The following is a 23081-nucleotide window of genomic DNA, read 5'->3' on the forward strand; positions in this document are numbered from 1 at the left end:
CCTATTCTTAATCAGGATGCCACACTCCAGAAGGCCCTGGGTGACATGCCTGTTCTCTCCTACAGACAACCTCCCAACCTCATGAGGATCCTTACTAACAGCCACAGTTTATACCCCAGGAGCACCAGTCCTGGAGCCTTTCCCTGCAACAAAGCCCGCTGCCAGCTTTGTCCACATATCTTCTCTGGAAATACCATCACTGGACCTAACCAGGTTACTCACAGAATCACGGGCACTTTCTCATGCTCCTCTACTAACACCATATATGCCATCATGTGTCAGCAATGCCCAGATGCTTTATATATTGGACAGACTTCTAACTCCCTTAGACAAAGGGTCAACGGGCACAAACCAGACATTAAAACACTCCGGATCCACAAACCAGTTAGTCAACATTTTAATGGAATGGGGCATTCTGTCAATGACCTCAAGGTACGTGTGTTACTGAAAAGAGATTATCGCTCCTTTGTAGAAAGGGAAGTGGACGAATTGACATTTATATTCAAATTCGGAACATTAACACATGGTTTAAATCGGGATGTGAACTTTCTGAGTCACTACAGGGGCTCGTCTGCATACTTGACTCAATCTAATTCTTGATCTCCCCCCCCACCCCTCCACTCTCTGATTTGCTCACCTTGGTTATCTTTTTCTGATTTGTCCTCCTTGCTTACTGTTTTTGGTTCTCTGTGTCTTAAATATTGAGTCTGTTCTGGTCTGGCTGTGGTCTGAAGAAGTGGGTCTGTCCCACGAAAGCTCACCTAATAAACTATTTTGCTAGTCTTTAAAGTGCTACTTGACTGCTTTTTTTTTTGACAGTGTGGATGCAGAGAAACTAGACCTTTATCTAGGTTAATGTGTATGCTGTTTAGCATATCATCTCCTAAGTGCCAAAACCCCTTTAGAGAAAGGGACTTAGGTGCTTTTGAAAATCTTCTTAATGTCCAGTCCCATAATCTGTGCATGTGAGTGGCATGATTTTCAGTTAAAAGAACTCGGGAGAGTAAGGTGTGTTCACATGAGGCTGAGTCACAGAAGCATAGGATTAGAGGGGTAGACGTGTTAGTCTGTATCCGCAAAAATGAGAAGTCCTGTGGCACCTTAGAGAACAACAGATTATTGGCGCATAAGCTTTCATGGGCAAAGACCCACTTCACCAGATGCATGTCGGCGCATAGGAAACATTTTTCTTGACTGGAATGAATCGTTTGGGATTTCTCAGATAAAAGACAGCAGCTTTCATTGTAAAGTACGTGGTTGGCCTGAGATTTCCCTTTTTCTTTTATAATGCAAGCAGCAGTACAGCAAATGTCTTAAACTTTCATATTCCCAATGCTAACAAAAGTGCAATCCAAGTCAATAGCCTTGAAATATAATAATTTCATTGGAAGCACAGAGATATTTATATATGAAACCATTTCCTTCCTTTGCATACTCTTAATAACCTTTTGTGTCACCAGAGGGAGCTAGCCTCTTGTCTGTAGAACAGAGAAGTGAAGTAGTGACAGAGAGATAGCCCTGTTAGTCGGTATTCTATCAAAACAAAACAAAATAGCAGTCATGTAGCACTTTAAATACTAACAAAATAATTTGTTAGGTGATGAGCTTTCGTGGGACAGGCCCACTTCTTCAGGTCTAAAGCTCTACCAGACGACTCAATATATAAAGCACAGAGGTCCAAAAATTGTTATCAAGGTTGACAAATCAGAATTGTTATCATTGTTGGCAAATCAGACAGAAGAGCAGAGAGTGGGGTGAGAGGTGGGGAAGTGTTAGGTTAAACATCAAAGTATGTGAAAGAGTCCTTATAATGGGTCAGAGAGAACAACAAAAAGTCCTGTGGCACCTTATAGGCTAACAGATATTTTGGAGCATAAGCTTTTGTGGGCAAAGATCTGCTTCATCAGAGGCAGATTTAATGGGTCAGGTGATTGCTGTCCCTGTTCAAACTGCGTGTTAATGTGTCGAATTTGAATATGAATGTTAGTTCTGAACATTCTCTTTGTAGGTGGTTGTTAAAGTCTCTTTTCTGCAGAACACAAACTCTCGGCTCACTCCATTCAAGTGCTGGCTGACAGGTTTGTGTATTTGATATTTTTGTTTTGAAGGAGAAGTGAATAGATCAGAAGAATCAAGCAGGGCAGAGAATTCTAACATCAGCGTTTCGATTAACTGTCCTTAGACAAAAGAGCTTGGGATAAGATTCCTTTAGTGTTTTGCTTAGAGATAATATAGTAGGAACTGTGGCACACCCTCACATATTTCACATCTTACAACCTCCTTGCCTAGCAGTGAATTTAATTTCCAATTGGCTGTAAAGTATTTTGCAGTAAGACCCTTTTCAGTGTGGGGGTATGGAAGTGTGGCTTTTCCCTGGAATCAACAAAGAAAATCTCTGTGATTTCCCCCTTCTTTGACTTAGTAACTTCCCTCTTTCAGGAGGGCTGTTTGCATTGTTCATTATCAGGCAGATAAATCTGAACCGTGGATTGTTTGTGCAGTAAGAGATGCTCCACCCTGCCCCTCTATTTTGCGTTCTGTGCCACGACTACTTAGTCTTTGAAACCTCCCACTCCAGGAAGCATCCTGGGGATGTGTGTGTCTCCTACACACAACCAACCAGCTGTGTTCTTGCACCACATTAGAAGTGCAGCAGACTGGGACGATTCAATCCAAATGGAACAGGAGACACACAGAAATGGCATTTCCTGGAGATTTTCACAACTTGGACCAGCTGTAGTTTAAAGATTTAACAGTACATATTTTCTTGCCTGGCCTCCTGCATAAAAGCTGGCATAATAGCTAATATAAATGTTCCAGTTTAGGATGATTCCCATGCCTAGCTCTGCTCCCATTAACTAGTCTCAGAAGCCAACTGCTTTGTTGCTGTAGAAATGGCCATAGGTAGAATTTTTGGCTGCCTCCTAGACTACTGCGCAGAATTGGATAGGGGAGTTTCCTTGGGCCTAGCAAGTAAATTTTCGCCAACCTCTAGTGCTAGAGAATTTAAAAATAAGCACAAACTATGCCAGAGGACTGCAAACACACCTTGCTCCCAGGCCTGCAGTGGCTGTTGGCCCCGCTGAATACATGTAGCTTTGTAATAATGGGTTGGGACTGATTGCTGATGCTGGCAGAAACAAGGCAAGCTGTCCTTGAATAAAGCAGCAGTTAGGTGTTTCTGTCTAACTTCAAGTGATTAGAAAAATGAGTCTTTGAGCCCACCTTTTTAAATGACATCCAGTGGGGATTCAGTAGGGTTTATTTAGATTATGCGGGTGTAGAGGTAGGTGATTTAATAAATAGGCTCAGTGTATGCAGACTTGAGTATGTTTCTTAAAGGCTATTGGACATTTGGAATAGAACGGAGGCTGTAAAATTTAGCCAGATAAGGGGGGCTTGGAATGCAGGATGGAAAAGGTGAACCTGGATATAGTGGGGTTTGTTTAAATGAGGTCCAATGGGGGATGGACTTGATGACCTCTTGAGGTCCTTTCTAGTTCTATGACTATGTATTAGGGACACCTGGCTCATCTGCAGGGGCAGGTTCTCTCTACAGGGTCTGTGGAACTGCATCTCGTCTGCTCAGATTCAACTGCACAGCACCTTCCACTGTGCACTCAACTAAATCACCTCCAAGCTTTCCTGCACGCACACTGCCAGGAAGCATCCCTGAAACTACTCAAAGCCATAGGATAGACAGTCAAGAACGACAATATTGTGTACTGTGACCTCAAGAGAACTAAAACTAGCTGGAAGTGATACAGAAAGAAATGTGTTCAGCGGAAGGCAAAGTAGCATTTTGTGGTCTCTTGTCTGTATAGAAGTGAGGCTTTCTAATTTGGGGGATAAGCTGAGGCTCTCTCAGTCAAAATAATATCCTGGAGAATCCCTTGCAGATTCCCAGCCACAGCTCTGGAATGGCCCAGGGGTTAGAGTGGTTAGAGGGCCTTTAAACAACCAGATAAGCAGAGTATAGAACCTTTGTTTCTACCTTATATATTATTATATAAGGAGCCATTGGAAGTGACCAAGGGTCCAGACTGAAGCTGAGATACTGCTCACATATCCGTTCTTGGCTACTCTCTTTAATACATTCAAGGCCTTGTTGTAATGGCTTGAATCATAAAGGTTTCCTTTAGACTGTCACCCAGTGTGCTGATCATTCCACCTACCCTGCTTACCTGTTCTCTGGGATGTCCCACCACTCTCTCCTGCTGGACCAGAAGCTCTAGTCTCCCCGAGCACCAGGTGGCATGCCACATGTCTTTGTAGGACTAGTCATAGTTTGGGCTTACAGGAAAAACAAAACCATGGAACCATTATTGTCTTGACCATCAGGCCATTAAGTTTCTTAAGTACCCCTAATGACTTTGACTAGATGACTTAGAATTAAACAGGTTTGCACTTAATATTTCTAACTTCACATACAGGAATTATTCATTCACATAAAGGCTGTGGCCACACTAGCCCCTTCTTTCGGAGGGGTTATGGTAATGTGGCACTTTGGAATATACTAATGAGATAATGCCATGAATATGTAGTGCCTCATTAGCATAATGGTGGCCGCGCACACTTTGGAACTGCTGGTTTCGAAACACACACTGCCCATGTAGCCGGGGGCCTTTTGACATGACCCCTCTGATTTCAAAGCCCCTTCTTCTCAAAACCAAATGGGAAGAAGGGGGTTTTGAAATCAGGGGGCTGTTTTGTAAGGCCCCAGCTACACAGGTGGCTGTGTTTCGAAACCATGGTTCCAAAGTGCACATGGCCACCATTATGCTAATGAGGTGCTGCATATTCATGGGAGCACCTCATTAGCATATTCTGAAGTGCCACATTACCATAGCTCCTCCAAAAGGGGGAGTTAGCGTGGCCACAGCCAAATAGAATAGACCCATTCAAGAGATTACAGGTGTTTGAATGATAGGTTACTTGCCCTGTCTTGCATAATAACAGAGAGGAAGCCGTGCTAGTCTATACACTATCAAAACAAAAAGCAGTCAAGTAGCACTTTAAAGACTAGCAAAATAGTTTATTAGATGAGATTTCGTGGGCCAGACCCACTTCTTCGAATCATTGGCACTTGCTCATGCTCCTCTACTAACATCATATATGCCATCATGTGCCAACAATGCCCAGATACTTTGTATATTGGACAGACTTCTAACTCCCTTAGACAAAGGGTCAATGGGCACAAAACAGACATCAAAACACTCCAGATCCACAAACCAGTTAGTCAACATTTTAATGGAATGGGGCATTCTGTCAATGACCTAAAGGTATGTGTGTTACTGAAAAGGAATTATCGCACCGTTCTGGAAAGGGAAACAGCTGAGCTGGCTTTTAAATTCAAATTCGGCACATTAACACATGGTTTAGATCGTGATGGGAACTTTCTGAGTCACTATATGGGCTCATCTGCATACTTGGCTCAGTCTAATTCTTGACCTTCCCCCCCACCCCTCCACTCTCTGATTTGCTCACCTTGATTATCTTTTTCTGATTTGTCCTCCTTGCTTACTGTTTTTGGTTCTCTGTGCCTTAAATATTGAGTCTGTTCTGGTCTGGATATGGTCTGAAGAAGTGGGTCTGTCCCACGAAAGCTCACCTAATAAACTATTTTGCTAGTCTTTAAAGTGCTACTTGACTGATTTTTGTCTTCTTTTGCATTACGTATATTTGAGTTATGCATATTCATATTTAAAAACAAACATTTTCCAGTATAATATGGGGGGCATACTATCACATCTGGTATGCAACTGTTAGTTCTTTTCCCAGAAATGTTACTAAAAATGTGAAATTCCACTGGTGTTTGATTCCTGTACCTTGCAACATCACACCAGTTCTGTACCGTGAGCCCCAAATATGCAAAAGTTAAGAATCAGGCTCCCCAAATCATGAGATTGTCTTGAAAATCATGAGTTTTTTTAACGTGGTAGATTCTCTTTATTTGTCTCCTGGTTTCTGTGTCTTTAGTACAAACTTGCTTCACCTTTTCAAGCTTTTCTCCAGAACCCAGAGAGCTAGAGAGAGACAATTTTTTGTTAAAAAAAAAAAAAAAAGGAAGCTGAGATTCTCACACACTCTTTTCTTGAGTCCAGAAGTGGAGGCTTTAAAGCAAAACACTAAATATCATAAGATCTGTGCAGAAATCATGAGAGCTGGCAATGCCACATGATGTCAGTGAAACTGACAGCCCTGCTTTTAATCATCTCACCAAATGGCAGCAATGTTCCCGTAGAAAACCTGAATGAATTTGGGGCATTGACATTTTATTTCTCCCCACCTCTCTGTACACATGCCATGAGGCATTTTAGGTCAACCTTCTGCAGCGTGGGTAGAAGCCACAATACGAAAAGAGGATTTGGCATTTTAAAAACCCACATATGTACAGCTAGTAATGCAGGGGTCAGCAACCTTTCTGAGACAGAGTGCTGAAATTTGTCCATGAGACCTCTATGTATAGACCAAATGCTGGCGACACTTTTTAAAAATCACTAATTGTCCTACTTACACCAACTTCATTAACAAATAAAGATGCAGAGTTTTACCATTTTGGTTGTAGCTGGTAGCATTAGCCGGTCTTTTGTTAACCTACAGGCAGAATGGCTTTGAGCAAGCTCCCAGCTGCAAAGGGGAGGAGGGCCGGGGCTGAGCTTCCACCTTGTGTGCTGATGAAAATCAGCTCAGGTTCCATTCTTGGCACCTGTGCCAAGGGTTGCTGACCCTTTTAGTAACGGGATCTAGGACTTTTTGGACCCAAACTGTGCCAGCATGAGCCCTCCTACTTAATTCAAACATCCCTGAAATTCTAGACAAAAATGTAGCTCTGGGCTTATAGATCAGGCCCTCTTCCACTCACATCCCACATGCAGATCCATTTACGATACTTATTTCTGACAGTGACGTAGCTCAGAGTAAATACGGAACCAGTTTGAACAGGTGTAAAATTCATCCGAGAAGCTTCATGTAGTCAAGAATATACCATTAGTAAACATTACATCACCTATAGAGCCACAGCCAGGAGAGTTATAATAAGGAAGTAGCCTTGAGATGGGAGCACCTTGAGTGGGAACAAGCGACATCACCATTGTGCTGTGGTTATGGGATTCTTCCTCCTTTACAAAGTGAAGGACTCACCAGTGCAGTTCAGTGCGTGGAGAAATGGGCCACATGGAGGAACAGGTGCTTTGCAGGTAGGAGCCTGAAAATGGCAGTCCCAGGTTTGAAAGCTTTTATTCTATTTTAAGTACACTGGTGTGTGCATTCTGTAGGGGCAGCACCATGCAAGGGAAAAACATAGGACTACTCCCCTTTGGGTCCTCCAGATTCCAGACTGAAACAGCCCCAGGTAAGTTAGAGCAACCCCCAGCTTCTCTAACATATGGCGGTCATCCTTTATCCAGTCCCACAGACAGCACACCCCCTATGAAGTTCCACCCCTCTTCTCTGCTCCTCATGTTGCAAAGGTTTATGCCTAAAGATTATCCAATAGTAAGAAGGGAGCAAAATCTCTTTGTGCTCCCAAAGCTAGAGACATGTTTTCCTGCATTTGCAGCACTGTGACAGCCCTGGCTGAGCCCTTGCCTCTTTGTGGCTGGTCACCAACCTTTGGATCCTGCCTCTTTCAAGCTCACTGGGTCTGGGCAGCATCCAGGCAGTGTCTTTAACTTTGGCTGGCCTTTGGGGTGCACTCCTGGGGTGCAAACCCGCTGCCTGGCACCCCGTTTTGGGATGTGGGACTCCACACTCCAGCTGCACTAAACCACCCTGAAAACATTGCAGGATTGGGAGTAGCCGCCTCGTAATTCTGCGGGAAAGTAGCTTGTAAAATGTTGCTAGATTATATATCGCATAATTCTGGCCAAGATGCTGATCTGCCAGCTATCCCTGTTTAGCTAAGCAGTGACACACAAGAGTTTCAGTCCCATTGACTGTGGTAGTTTGCTTCAGTGTAGGGTTGACTGGGGCCTCAAAGACAGTGCTGATTTTTGCAGATTTAGTGACATGATTTTGACTGAACGGGGCTGTTCCAGCAGATCCAGACTTCTTAGGACAGCCTGCTCCAGAGGTCCCGGCCTGTGGAGTTGGGAGAGGCTGGGGGCTAGGGTACAGCACAGAACAGACAGAGCGGTAAGCCTGTCCTCTTTGCCTGGATCCCTGGGACAGCAGTGGGGCTTGGCGAGTGTCCCTGCTGGATTCTGCCCTTTGCCATGGCTGCTGTGGAGCTGTGACGCTGGAGATGCAATTGGTGGAAGCACAGGTCTTGATACAGTACCGCTCTCTCTGGCTCACGTACCATTTGCTATTTCTGAGAAAGCACTGGATGCTTTCTCTAGTGCATTCTTTATTACAGCAGTAGAGGTGGGACCTATTCATTCTTCAGCATTAACTCGTGGCTAAACATTCAGATTCAACCTCTGCTTTCTCATTCTTTGTAGGCAGAGACCCCAGGTGCATAGATTCTGAAGAAAGATACAGGGATCATCTTGAAAACTTGCAGCAGACATCTCTAAGGCTGGCTCAGAAACTGAAGGTACAGTAGAACCCTCATCAAAATTAAATGTGGATTCAGTGTTCTGTGTAAAGAGCTGCTGAATATTCCCATACATGCCTTCATACAGTTACCTTCAGCTGGCAGCATTAGGCCTGTCACTGTGTTGCCACCAAGAGCCAGCTCCCCAGGACACCTCACTCCCATTAACTGCTAAGCCCAATTCCCCACTGGTCCACCCAATTCTAGCACCGTGGACGAGACTGAATGGCTCCCAGGAGACACAGTGACATAGCTGCAGAAAGCAGTGTCCCAGCCTGCTGCGGCCAAGGTCAATGGGAGGGTTGGTAGTCACTTCCAAAGAGCAGGACCACAGCGGTAGACAATTATCCCAGGTCTGTATTCTCCCCTGCTTTCAAAATTGCAGCTTGGCATCAGCTCCTTCTGTGCAGGTGGTGAAGGTCACTAGCAGGGCTGACACACCAAAAAGGCAGAATGCGGCAGCGATGTGAAGGCCACAGCAGTGAAGGGGATTGGTGGACTTTAAGGTTGCCAGCCCTCCAGGGTTGTCCAGGAGCCTCCAGAAACTCAAGATTCATCTTATGTCATGTAATGAAACCTCCAGGATTATGTCTGATCAGAACTGGCCTCCCTCGTGGACATCATGGGCATTTTTTCTGTTCGCCAGAATGTACATGGACAGCAAAAGAGTCCTTCAGACTCTTTCTCCAAAGTGAACTAGATTTCAACCATAGGAGACACATTCTGCCTGGGCAGTCAATAGGATTACGTGGCTGCTCATGAGGGCAGAATATGGCTTTGTGAACTTAGCAAGTTACTTCTCACTGTTTTAAAAATGGTTATTATGGGTAATTGTTTAACGAAAAATCCACACCATGTGTATGAAACCTGAAACTGAACTCTGCTTCCTTGTGTGAATTATTTATCCTTTTATTCCCCCTCCCCAGCCACTTTTATCATCATAGGGTTTCTAGGAAGAGCTGAGCTACATGAATGAGTTTGCTGCAGTAGCTATTGCCTATGAACAAGTCTTTCAGCTCTTGGCATTGACAAGGTCCCTGTCAAGAGTTCACAGTGAGGTTTTCGCTCATTACCCTCTCTTTAAACATACTTCGAGAACCCACAATTTTCTCCCCCATCCAGGCTGATCAGCTCCAACAGCAAAGGCGGCTGGCTGTCCTGCAGGAGAAAGCAAAGCTAGAAGCTCAAGAGAGCCAGAGGTCTTTGGAGGAGTTGCTCAAGCATCAGTTAGCGGTAAATCTGGGTGGCCCCAACAGCAGGAAAATGGCACCTTTCCTGACGCGGCACTGTCATCTTTGGAGTCATTGAGACCCGGGGCAGCTCCAGCCTGCCTCTCTCACCCGCATGATCCAGCAATCAGAGTATGGATCTATTTTCCAAAGCACTAAGGCCCAGATCCTGAGAGGTATATGGCTTCCATGGGACTTGGGGGCCCATGGGAGGTAGGCCCCTGTGTACCTTTGATAGTCTTGGCTTACGTCCCTTAGGCGGGGGACTGACAGATATGCCAGGCTGCTGGACAAAGCCGGGGGGGCTGTGGCTCTGTACTCCTGGAAGGGGTTGGGGCCTTGGGCTGAGCCCCGCTGTGCTGCACACCCCACCAGCCAATCTTCAGAGCTGCTAGGGATGCTGTGGTGATGATTTAAAGGTCCTGATCTATGTCACGCTCCCCACTCAGTGGGCTTGTCTACACTAGCTCCCTCCTTCGACGGCAGCATGGTAAGTAGGCTGCAGGGAGATTATTAATGACGTGCTGCGCCGCATATGTAGCACTTCATTAAGCTAATTCTCCCTTGCAGCAACTTCGAAGTGCTAAACTTGGAAGTGCCGGCTCGCGTCTAGCCGCGGCTCACCCGCTGGTACTTTGAAGTGCCCGGGCAACTTCCAAGTCCCTTTACTCCTCAAAACTTGGATAGATTCTGAAGAAAGATGCAGGGATCATCTTGAAAACTTGCAGCAGACGTCTCTAAGGCTGGCTCAGAAGCTGAAGGTACAGCAGAGCCCTCATCAAAATTAAATGTGGATTCAGTGTTCTGTGTAAAGCAAAATTTCGGAAGTTGCCTGGGCACTTGGAAGTACTGGTGGGTGAGCCGCGGATACACGCGAGCCGGCACTTTGAAGTTTAACACTTCGAAGTTGCCACGGGTGAGAATTAGCTTAATGAAGTGCTGCATATGCAGCTCAGCAATTCATTAATATTCTCCCCACACCCTACTTACCATGCTCCCTTCGAAGGAGGGAGCTAGTGCAGACGCAGCCAGTGCTGCCTGAAGTGTGTTGTCTGTGGCTCCTGCCTCCCCAGGCAGCCCTAAGGTCAGCAGCTGGGAGCTTCTTTTATATCGCCAGGTCCTGGGGCAACTTCCCCTTTCCCAATCCTTGCCCCTCCTCGGCATGTCTGGGTGAGAGCTATTGCTGGACATCTCCATAAACCTACATCATCACTTCACTAATTCTGTGGCTCTTAACCTTTCCAGACATCTGATTCCTCTTGCCCAGCCCAAACTTTTACCTCACTTAAAAACGTCTTGTTTACAAATCACGCATAAAAATTCAAATGTGTCACAGCCCACTCACTGAAAAATGGCCATCTGTCTCTTCTTTCTCAGATAATTATAAAAAATGAACCAATCGCCGTATAAACATTGTGCTTACATTTCAGTATATTGTGTATCAAGCACTGTAAACACCTCATTGCATGAAGTTTTAATTTGTTCTGATTTACTAGTATGTTTACATGGCCTCTTGTAAAACTAAGCAAATATGTAGATGGGCAGATGTACCCCCTTGGAAGACCTCTGTGTACGCCCAGGGATATGCAGGCCCCAGGCTGAGAACCACTGATCTAACTCAAATTCTTTAGGGGTAAGTAGAATATGAGAGGTATTATATAAACCCAGGTCCTCGTCCATGGGTAGGTCTACACAGCAGAGTTATTTTGAATAACTCTCCTAGCATCTGCACAAACCAACTGCTATTGCAAAATAATTTTGAAGTAGCAGTTGTCTTATTTTGAAATGGGTAAACCTAATTCTACGAGGAACAGCAGCTATCCTGAAAAGTTGTAACAGCATCTATTTCAAAATTGGCAATATTAAGACAGGGAATAGAGTCTATTTTGAAATAAGCCCCAGTGCGTCCAATGGGTCTGTTTCGAAATAGACTTTTTGTGGGTAGATGCTGTGCTCTGAAAGAGCTAAATGCTATTTCAAAATGCATTTTGTGTGTAGCAGCGCTATTTCAAAATACAGACTAGCTCTTCTGGAATAGCTTATTTGAAGTAAGGCCACTGTGTAGCAATACCCAATTACACAGAGGGCTGAAAGGTGGCCCCTTTTGTAAAGATCACTCACTGTCATTGGGGTTCCTTTGGTGTTTACAGGGGCTGAATGGCTCCCAAACCAGAAGTCCTCTGAGGGCAAAACTGAAGCGTGCTAAGCAAGACCAGAGAGAATATCAGCTTGAAGGTGACCCTGAAGGAGATGAGTCAGCAGAGGACTGGTAGGGGAAGCAACAGATGATGGGCTACTTGGCTGGTTTACTCTGCGATTTGTTCTTGTTCAGTGGCTCGGGGCTTTGGAGGGTTTGAACAGCGAACGGACAAACAATGCAGGCAGGACAGGTCTCTGCTATGTTCTTCAAGCAAGGTCACCAGGGGAATAGCTCACCTACTGTGTTCGCGTCCTAACCCTTTTGCTGTTTCAGTTCTCCATTGGGAACTGTGACTCCTCCAACTGCAAGTTCTTCCTGGCTTGATTTTTTGCCCAGCTCCTGAAGGGAAACATCCCTGTCAGGAGCAGTGGGTATTATAGGCCGGGAGGAGGCTGAGCCTCCCTGAACAGTCCAGCCAATGGGGCTGACAGTCACTAAGGGTCCTGGGGTAAGGTGAGGAGGGGCCTGGCGCCATGCCTGGAAGCGGTGGGGCCTTGGGAAGGAGGGGCAAGACCTCAGGCAGCTCTGGCAATTCAAAGAGGCCTGGGGCGGTGGCCAGGAGCTCCATGACCTTTTGAATCTCTGGGCCCCCGTGCGATTGCCTCCCCACCCCGCAATTTACCCTGTCAGCAGGCCTGAATCTTGCTGGGCCCTACCCACATGCTGCCCACCTGGTGCTCCAGGGCTGGTTTGAGGCCACGGTGACTGCGCCACTGCCCACCCCATGCTCTGGGGTTAGGGACACTCAGGTGGCTGGCAGCCACACTGGAGATGCTCTGGGCTCCAACAGAGGAGGGAGAGCAGGAGAGGCCTCAGGCAGAAGCAGGGGGGCTGGCAGACAGTGGGGCCTTGGGGTAAGGTGGGAGAGGGACCTGGCTCCAGGCCTCAGAAGGGGCAGGGCCCAGGGTGGAGCTCAGGGCAGTCAGCCCTTAGTGCCGCCTGGACTGCAGTGCTGGACCCCTCTCCTTCCCCAGAGCTGTGCAGAGCAGTGCTGCTGTGGTGTTTCAAACGAGTCCCGACCTCCAGCCACCGCCGCTGCCAAAATAGTGTCAGCTGCTGGGTCGAAGGCCCCCTTTGAAACACTTGGCCCCAGGACAACTGCCCCATGGTGGCAGGCCTGCGGACCAGACTAGCCTCTTCCAACAGATGGGTCACCCACCACCCATGAGCTCTGCTGCATTTTTCTGTAGCAAGAAAACCTGTTTAGTTATAAATCGAGGATCTGGTTCATTACTGGGATGAAGAGGAACATTTTTTCCTCAATTCCTTTGACTTACCATCAAGTATCTTGGATGAACTGGATGCAGGTTGAAGCGCTCTAGTCACTGTCGTCTGGCAATAGCCGTAATCTGACATGATTTTAGTCACTTGGATGAGCACTTATCATGGGTGTGGCCAAGTTGCCCGCCATCTCAGAAAGTTTGTTTACAGCCACCAGTCCTGGCTCTCAGGGCTCTGTGCTGTTATTTAGCTGAAATTTAATCCTAAATGTCTTGTAAGTGCCCAGTAAGCGGTGGAAGTCGGGAATGCTGCAAGACAACATGGACCTCCTGTGGTCTGGTGAATTAATTTGACACTGGCCAGATCCTGAGGACACTGGACTAGAGAGGTACAACCTGTATTGGTACCTGCTTCAGAGGAGGAGTGTCCATTTTGAAGAGCACAGTGGGTCTTGGCAGTTGGACACAACCTAGCATGGAGTGTGTTTCTAAGTGCACATTTTAACACTCATTTAAAGTGGTGTATAGACTGAGTATTTGAGGACCGGCTCCAAGCTTGCACTGAACTTAGTACTGGAAAAGAACTTTTCAGACATGGAAGTTCTAGTATAGAAGAAATATTAACACACTGTTATGAAAGGTACTTGAGATCAGCTATGGAAGAGTGCTCTGTGAGAGCTAGGTATTATTAATATCATTATCCTGTCAGCAAGTACACCAAAATGTCACGTAACGATGTTCTCCTCCCTGCTCCCACCACCTCTGGCAGCTTTAGGCTACAGTCTGCAAAACAATCTGCACTGAATACTGACATTGACTGCAATGTGACGGACGCCAGAAAAGCCACAGAGAGACAATCCCCTGGGGAAATGAACCTGCATTCCTCAACTCAGCAACAAGGTGAACGCCCACTTAGGTGATTTAGTGGCATTTGGGGGCAAATGCACAGATGCCTGACTATGGCACCAGAAGCAGAGGAGCCTTGTGGGGCTGGGACACTGAGCACAGATTTCATCAAATTGCTCGCTGCCCCTTTGAAAATTTTGCCAAAATTACTTAACTCACCATATATCAGAATAGCCAGAACAGTATCTTTATATCCTCTAACACTTTGTGTTCGTTAAGCCAGAGAACACGCCTGGAACTTCAGTCAGCTGGCACCTTTAACTTTATTTATGAAACAGCAGGGGACTCAGAGACAAAAAAGATTAAGTGACTTTCCTAAGGTAACAGGGGGAGTGGACGTCACAGCCGGGATTATAAAACATGAATGTGTGGCAGGACGTGCTCAGATTGTCTAGTATTTTGGAATGGAAACTCAGTTGCCTACAGGTCCTGCCATATAACTGATCTGTGTGAAGCATATTAGAGAGCTAAATTGTTTAGCTTCAAGCTTTATTTTTTACAACCATGCAATAAAGTTTAGAAGTGGGATACATCACTTTTCTTTTCCTCCCCCCGATAGGAAGAAATATTTTACTTACAGTGGCTGGAACGCTCTCTTTCTTTAGGATCCCTGTCTGCAAAACGTGGTGATGCTTTGGACATACATCAACCCTTGAAGCCTTTGCCTCCTTCAGTAAATCAGTCCAACAGCGAGACGCTCACAGCAGTTGATTTGGAAGACAGCAGTGAAAAATTGGACTCCACAAGCCAGGTACTTGGGCTCCAGAGGGCCTGTCCTGCTAGTCATTGCACATGGAGTCGGCTTGCATCTTTTAATTACAATGACACACTTGTGGGACACCCAGCAATTTCCGCCTCATAAACCCAGCCCTCTGCTTCTGCCTTTAGTGGAGTGAAGTTAGTCCGTTCTGTGGAGGCTTCAGCAGCTTTTGCCGCTTTAGTCTGACGATGGCTGAGCAGTATTTGAGGGAAGAAGAGCTACGAGCCCAGCACCGGCGTGCCCTCCTTCGGCTCCGAGAAAAAGCCCTCCAGGAGAAAACCAAGGCAGAGCTGGCCTGGCTGGAGCATCAAAAAGGGTGAACCTGTTTTGCTCCCTCTGATATCAGTACATGGCAAACATGAAGCCTGACGGCAACAGGCCAGTTAGAACAAGGTGCATGGGCTCTGCCCACAAAGGGGAGCTTATACCCTCTTCCTGGTAGGCTGCCTTGTAAAAGCAGAGAAGTAAACCCCCTGCAATCCTACAGGACAAATAGAGGTGCCCCAGGGCTCCCACCCCAGACCAAAGAGACAAGGCCCAGCTTGTTTCCTCTGCATCCAAAGCCTGGCTTACCTCCAGCTAAGCATCTACCTATAGCATCACTCCCCTGACTCCCCACAGCAAGTGCCTCCTGCAGTGGGCTGGAGCTGGAGGTGATGAGTAAATCCCCCACAGCTGACCCAGCCCCGTAGTTCCTGCAGGGCAGGCAGAGGCAGTTCTGTTAACCCCTTTCTTGCCAGCCTCCAGTCAGGCAGGCACAGGATGGGAGTCATGCCTTGCAGGTGGGCCTAAACTGGAACCCGTCCCGACTGCCTTGGTTAGGGGTGGGTCTCTGCTGCTGTCAGGTAGCTCTGCGACATCCCAGTGAGCTAGGGAAGGACAGCCAGGCCCACCAGCGGCAGAGAGGGGAAGAAATGGAACAGTTGCCCCAGGGACTGGCAATTCAAAGGGGCCTGGAGCTCCAGGCCCTTTAAATTGCTGCTGGAGTGTCATGCCGCCGTGCAGTCAGAGGGTTGGGGAGAGTAGTGCTCTCAATGCACCCCCCGCTCTCCCCCGCCCCCACACAGGCCTGGGGCCTGCAGGGACTCTCAGCCCCTCGACTACAGTTATCTCCATTACACAGATTGGGAACTGGGGCAGAGAGTGAGACTCAGAACTGTGCAAGGTCACGTTGGTTGCCTGTGGTAAAACAGAATTGAAACCCAGTTGTCTAAAGCCCGAGCTAATGCTCTAACCTCTGTACTCCTCTCCTTTATAACAAGGGCTCCCTGTGGGACTTGTGAAGGACTTAGGGTGGCTTGTTGACCTGGCTGCACTGAGTCCAGACTAGTAGTCACTGGGAGTTGTTACCAGCTGGTGGCTGTTTGGTGGCCTCAGTGAAATAAGTTTGGTATGACACTCCCAAGTGTCTGCGTTGCAGTACGCAGATAATAAGGGCCGGATGTCCGTAAGAGCCCTGCTCCCATTTCGGCATCTGAGGGGATCAGATTTTCAAAGCAGTTCATCTAGAAGCTCCCATGGCGCTCGATGGAGAGGAAGGAATTTCAAGAGCTGGGTGCTCCTGGAAATGTAGCCATCTTGCAAAGAGGTCCAGAATGAAAGGGGCTGTAAATACTGAAGGACCTCCTCATTCTCCAGATAGCATAGGCATGAGAAGTAAGGGCACGGGGGGTGCTGCAGCACCCCCAGGTTTTGCACCCGGCTTCCTGGGTCTTCCTGCTGCTGGCTCTTTCAGCCCAGGGTCCCAACTCCTCGGTGACCCCCACATTCCACTTTGCTGGCCCCCTGCAGTCCTGCCACCACTGGCTTTGCTGGCTCCTGGGGTCCTGGCAGCTCCTGTGGCCTTCAGGGTCCTGTCACCTACTGGCTCCATGGACTCCACCAGCCCTGCTGCCAGCCAAGGGCTTTGCAGCTGTCCCCAGCCTGGTGCAGAGAGGGTTGCCAACTCTCTCAGACCAGACGCCATTTTCAGGAATGGAGTTCAGTCCATCCAGTCCAGGAGAGTTGGCAACCTGATCTCAACAGATCTAACAGGAGGGTGCTGCTCAGCAACTCTACTCTAAAAACATTTCCAGCACCAGGGCTATGGGCAGGACAGGGTGGTGAGCCTTGTGCTGATGTAGCTGTTGTGGGGATCATTCCAGGCCCCCGCCCTGTCACGGGGACACCTTTCATGGGCACTGCAACCACACAGCCAAACGTTCTTCCGATACTGATTCTGCATTCCACCCTTCCTTCAGCTGTCTGGATAATCGGCGAGACCGGGAGGAAGTGTCGGCCATAGCTGGGAAGCAGCGCAAAATCCTAGCCAAGCTGAAGCAAGAGCAGGTAAGATAAGCTCCCAGTCAGCTGCACCGAGCAACACCACCGGGGGGCGGAGAAGAGAAAGGAAAGGTTGATGACTGCTGAGGAAAGCTGGACACGCACAAGTCCATGAGGCCAGCGGCAATGCAGCCGGTGCTGAGGATCTTGCCTGACGTGATTGCGCAGACGTGCCTGAGCAACCTGATTGCCTTCTGGAATGACAGAACTGACTTTGAGGATGTTGGGAAAATGGTGGACACGAGATACCTTGATGTTAGCGAGACTTTTGATACAATCTCTCACAGGATTCCTGCCAGAATGCTCAAGAAGAATGGGTTGAGTGAATGGACTGTGAGGTGGATAGAAAGCAGGCTGGCTCATCGGGCTCAACGGGTAGTAGTCAATGGCTCACTGTCGAGTTGGCAGCCGGCCACAGGTGGAATGCCTCAGGGGTTGGATGTGGGGGTTGAGGCAGATGACTTCTGAGGAGCGGCTGAGGGATTTGGGCTTATTTAGATTGCAGACGGGAAGAGTGAGGAGGGGATTTAATGGCAGCCTTCAGCTCTCTGAAGAGGGGTTCCAGAGAGGATGGTGCTAGGCTGTTCTCAGGGGACAGAACAAGGAGCAGTGGTCTGTAGTTGCAGTGGGGACAGATCTAGGTTGGCTATTAGGAAAGCTATTTCACTAGGGGGCTGCTGAAGCACTGGAATGGGTAACCTGGAGAGGTGGTGGACTCTCTATCCTTACAGGTTTCTAAGACCCAGCTAGAAGAAGCCCTGCCTGGGATGATTTAGTTGGGGTTGGTTAGGGCTGCTGACAGAATTGTCTGGCCCCTGAGCAAGATGTGTGCAAGGGGGAGGCTGGCTTTAGGTTCAGGGAGGGGCAGGACTTCAGGTGGACAGGGCATGACTGGAGCTAGCCTCCCCCAAACAGCCCTTCAGCACTGCCTGGCCCATGCTGCATGGGGCTCCAGTGATGATTTAAAGGGCATGGGGCTCTGGCTCCTGCTGCAGCTGCGGTAGCAATGGTGATGGTCAGGAGCCCCCAGAAATTTAAACTGCCAGGCCCCAGGGCAGTTGCCCCTTTTGCTTCCCTCCCTCCCATTGGCAGTCCTGGGGTTGGTCCTGCTTTAAATTAGATGACCCCTAAGGTGTCTTTGAATCATAATCACCCCTGATTCTGCAGGTTGAACGTCTCTAATCTGGAATTCTCTCATCCAGCAACATCCATAATCCGGCATGACTTTAGTTAGCCGGATATCCATTTAAAGTGTGGCCAAGTTTCCCGCAGTCCTGTAAAGTTTGTTTCCAGCCACCAGTCCTGCTCTCGGAGTTCTGTGCTGTTATTTAGCTGTAATTTACCCCTAGATGTCTTCTAAGAGTCCAGTAAAATGTGGAAGTGTTGGTAATATGCTAGGCAGTATTGACCTCCCCTGGTCCAACAAAGTCTCTCATCTGGCACCAGTCAGGTCCGGAGGATGCCAGATGAGAGAGGTTCAACCTGCATTTTCGTTATACAATCCTTCTTTCTTCTTGAAAAGCAAGGGGCAAATTTAACACACAGAGTTACTGAGAATCTCTTGGGCAGTAGTAAAGACGAACATTGTTATGTTGCACAGATTTTATAATATCCTTCATTTATGTTGAATTTTGTACCTCAGTTAAGTTATTTTATGATGTGGGCCATATGCTATACATACAGGAAACACCTTTTCTCTCTGCAACTCCAGTATTACTGCAGTTATCTATTAGCATATGCACCCGATTGTATGGGGTATTATGGTGTCCCTCATTGGGCTATAGGAAATTAGCCAACAGCTAGTGGTTTGGGGTTATGGTTTTTGTTAGCAGGAATGGGGAAAGATAGTCTCTGGCTAAAACATAGTTATGTCAATCGAATCCCCAAAATGTTCTTTAATGCCAATATTTCCCCCTGCAACTAAATATTATAAATTGACCTGTTGGCCTTTTGCATGTGTATCTGTATTTTAACCAGAACTTCCACTCCCTGTTTTGGGCAGGCAGAGATCCAGCACCTGAGAAATATCTACAGGGCAGCTCACCGGGAGAGAAAGCTGCTATTAAGCCAGCAAAGAGAAATCTTACTGATGCAGCAATCGACAGCAAAACTCCAGCGGGAGCTGCATGGCTTAGCTGGAAGGTCACAGGTTAATAGAACCCTTTAACTGCTACGATAACATTTAACACTGGCAGATCTGAGAGCATTACAGGTAGAGCAAAGCCATGGATTCGGTATCTTATTAACTGCGGTAAAGAAGGTAAAGCAATGATAAATGTTGCTACGCTATTGACTCCTATGGGAAAAGAGGAATGATATTTTACTTGCCCCCTTAAAAATTACTTGCCATTGTTTTGCAGAGTTGCGATGAGCTGTGCTGGAGGGGTAAACTTCACTCCACTCTAGTGGCCTGTCAGCATCAAAAATGCTCTGTCCCACAGAGCTGGGATGCACATGTCATATGAAAGGCACGAGAGAGGAAAGGCACATGGGATTAATGTTCTAACATTTCCCCTCAAGAATATTTGTACAAATAAATGTGACTCCCCGAGCTGATCTGGCAGAATTTGGCATTGGTCATACCAGCTTTGCTCTAAAGAGGTCCATGTCCAAGGTGGCAGTTCTGTTGCCTGCACTCCACTCCCAAGGAGCCACAATACAGAGAACGCACACCCTTTCAGTGGTCTACTGATATCTTTCCCCACTTTACACTACAGGACTTCAGGGTTCCATTGTAGAAAGGGGCCCTTCTCACCTGCAGAAAAGAGTTCAAGATTCAGGACTTACAACAGGAAAAATTAAGTGTGACACCAGTATCTTCAGAGGATGGAGATTTATACTGCAAAATTTGGCCCTATATGTGTATTTCAAGGGTAGCATTTTTAAAACCATTCAGTGTTGGCCTGACTTTGCTCCCATTTAAAATCAATGGGAATGTACTGGTTATTCTTGCAGCCTGTAAGAGGCAGGGTCTGGAGACTGCATCTGTCTCTTGGAATGGAAAATGATTTAAATCAGAACCAATTCTCATTGTAGAAACTCAAATCAACTCTTATGCATTGCCCTGTTCCTCCTAGTTTACAAACAGCTCAGCAGACATTGAAGAAACCATAACGCAGAGGAAGACTGGGTCTATTTCCAGTCCAGCAATATCCTGCATGCTGGCAGAAGTTACAGCATGCTCACAAAGGCCTGTTCTGTCGAGGAATGGGGACAGTTGTGTCCAGTTAAATAACACACAGAGAAGAAAAATCAAGAGGTCAGTAATAGTTTTAAGTTGCTTTTTACAGTTATGGGACTGATAAAATCAGCTGGGGGGAAGGACATGGGCTGCTCCATCCCAGATAACTGACCACTCATTAAAGCAAAGCCTCAAGACTGAGCCGTGAATTTATAAGAATGAAGGAAAAGTACACTTGATGGAATTCCCATACAAAAGTGTTCTACAGGTTGAACCTCTCTAGTCCAGCATCCTCAGGACCTTAACTGTGCCAGATGAGAGAACTTGCCAAACCACCGGAGGTCAATATTGCTCAGCAGCATTACCAACACTTCCACTGCTTCGTGGGCTCTCAGAAGACAGTTGGGGTGAATTACAGCTAAATAGCACAGAACACTGAGAGCCAGGACTGCTGGCTGTAAAAAAAACTTTATGGGACCACAGGAAATTTGACCACACCCATGGTAAGTGGCTGTCTGGCTAACTAAAATCATGCTGGATTACAGATGTTGACTGTCGAGAAAGTGCTGGATTAAAGAAGTTCCACCTGTAAAAAACTAACCGGGCAAATTTTAGCACTTCCTTTTTCAAAGAAATCTGAAATAAAAATTAGCTTCTTAAAAATAATACTATTTTTTAAAAACACAATCATTTAAATAAAGCATGTGCATATTCCTTTTATTTTCAAAAAAAAAAAAAAAAAAGCTCAGCCTTAATTGAAATCTGGGTAAATCTGCTACCAAAATATAAATGAATATATATAATACAGTAAAATATAAATTACATGTATACATTTATAAAGGAACCACTCTCATTGTTACTAAGAGCCCATATAGCAAGCTGGTGAGTCAGTGCTGTGCTTACTTAGCTTCCCAGAGGGAAAGGCTTTCAAATAAATCTCTGCATGAAACTGATCTATAATTCATGTTGTTATTGATTACAAGTCACAGGAATCGTTAGAAAGGTTTCTTGGCTGGACTTTCACTTCTTATTACTGACGGGCTTGCTCATAGTGGAAGAGTGAATATTAGCCTCAGTCTGTAGCAGACAGGGCCTGGTGAGGCACAAAATTTAGCCAGAGTCTGGCTGTGTTGTTGTATATAGATCCATTTCACGTCTAAGGCTGTCTGAGTGGATCAGCTTCGTACCTAGATGCTGCATTCCAGAAGCTGTAAAGAGATGTCTGTGATACCTGACTGCCTAAGCTTTCTGCATCCAGCACTGAAATGTGTTGTGTGTACTTTAGGCTTCTTTTAAATGTCTTGCAATACTTCTTCATTTGGAAAGAATCTAACCCTTCCTCACAGCCATCCCTAGAGCTTCATCCAAACAGCAAATGTTGCAACTGTGCTGCCCCACTTTAATAGGAAAACATTAACAGCAGAGGAAATCCTATATTATTTTTCAGCATTCTCCTGTGAGTCTTGGAGAATGATCCGTAGGTCACTGAAGTCAATTGAAAGATTCCTAGTGACTTAAGTAGGGTTTGGAATAGATACTTTGTATATTCTTACACACAGCAGGACTAACTATTGCTGGAAAATTAAGAAGATCAATACCATTGCCTAATGATTATTGCTTTTTCTTAATTTTTCACCCTAAAGAATTAAACATATTACATTTTATTCTGTATAGTAGCTTCAATCTGAACATTTTTCACTGTTTATAATAATTACAAAAGGAAACAAAACTAATAAAAACAATTATTTTATGCTATGATTGTCAACTAAGGTTTGTCAGTTAAGAACTCAAATACATCTTCAGAAATGTAGTTCCTGTAGTAATTTTAACCATTGGTGATATTAGATACTTTATATGACCGTATAAGGCATTGTGCCTGTACTGCTCATAGTTAATGGAGAATCTGTTTTAATTCAAATGGTAGGGTTCTCTGCCTTTCCAGTAGGTGCATATGAGTCCTATCTCACAGTCATTGTAAAGTCATATTAACTGGCATATGAAGTTCAAAAGCCTACAGATTTGTTCTTAGATTTTTTTTCATACAAAATAGTGAGCCATTGAAATCTACTAAATCATTATTGACTTGAGTGGGGGCAGCATGTGGGCCTAGAATTTGGCCCTATACAGTACTTTGATTTCCTGTTTCTTCTGATTATTTATTTATTTTTTAATATGCCTCTGGTTTTGGAAGGGAAAGTGGGAATTTCAGCTATGTTAAAGCCAGCTACAGAAGAGATGAAGGCTAAATACATTTTAATACTTTTTTTTTTTTGAGCTTAACTGTATTTGGAATGGAAAAAGAAATGCTCCAACCTGGGAGCATTTCTGCCTTCATATTCTGCTGCTGTTTCCACAAACATATTCATGTGAGCAATCTCCAGCCTCTTAGCAGGACTTGCCGCAGCCTTTGATACGTACCTTTATTGACTTCCGCTGAGTTTGTCATGATTAATTGGCAATCATGAACCCAACCTGAAATCATTAATTGCTTGTCTAATTGTTTACAGCTTTCCTACTGGGAAAGAGAAAACATTGCTGCACTGCAGGAAACGGGCAGAGGTGCCAGAGAGATGGAAGCAAAGTTTAGGTGTACAAGCCCCTGAAGTGTTGGAAACAATGGCCAATGACCTGTGTGATGTCAGTGATCAAAGCACAGGCTCCCCTGTGATGGAGAAAAACTCTGAAAACACAGGTATCCAGTGCAATGGTTTCCACGCTAGCCCC

At 46.1% G+C, this 23081-nt stretch overlaps 1 protein-coding gene across 1 annotated transcript in view; it reads left to right on the plus strand.

Annotated features, from left to right (window-relative positions):
• Positions 1–23081, plus strand: part of CCDC187 (coiled-coil domain containing 187) — an 85258-nt gene that overhangs the window by 49139 nt on the left and 13038 nt on the right. Inside the window, exons 13-22 of the mRNA XM_075015859.1 lie at positions 8445–8539; positions 9662–9772; positions 11919–12037; positions 13958–14088; positions 14700–14845; positions 14983–15170; positions 17095–17182; positions 19179–19325; positions 20254–20435; positions 22865–23049. Coding sequence (XP_074871960.1) covers positions 8445–8539; positions 9662–9772; positions 11919–12037; positions 13958–14088; positions 14700–14845; positions 14983–15170; positions 17095–17182; positions 19179–19325; positions 20254–20435; positions 22865–23049 — 1392 coding nt within the window. The remainder of the gene's footprint in view (positions 1–8444; positions 8540–9661; positions 9773–11918; positions 12038–13957; positions 14089–14699; positions 14846–14982; positions 15171–17094; positions 17183–19178; positions 19326–20253; positions 20436–22864; positions 23050–23081) is intronic.

The sequence above is a fragment of the Carettochelys insculpta genome, chromosome 21 (genome assembly GCF_033958435.1).
Source record: "Carettochelys insculpta isolate YL-2023 chromosome 21, ASM3395843v1, whole genome shotgun sequence".
NCBI classification, from domain to species: Eukaryota; Metazoa; Chordata; order Testudines; family Carettochelyidae; genus Carettochelys; species Carettochelys insculpta.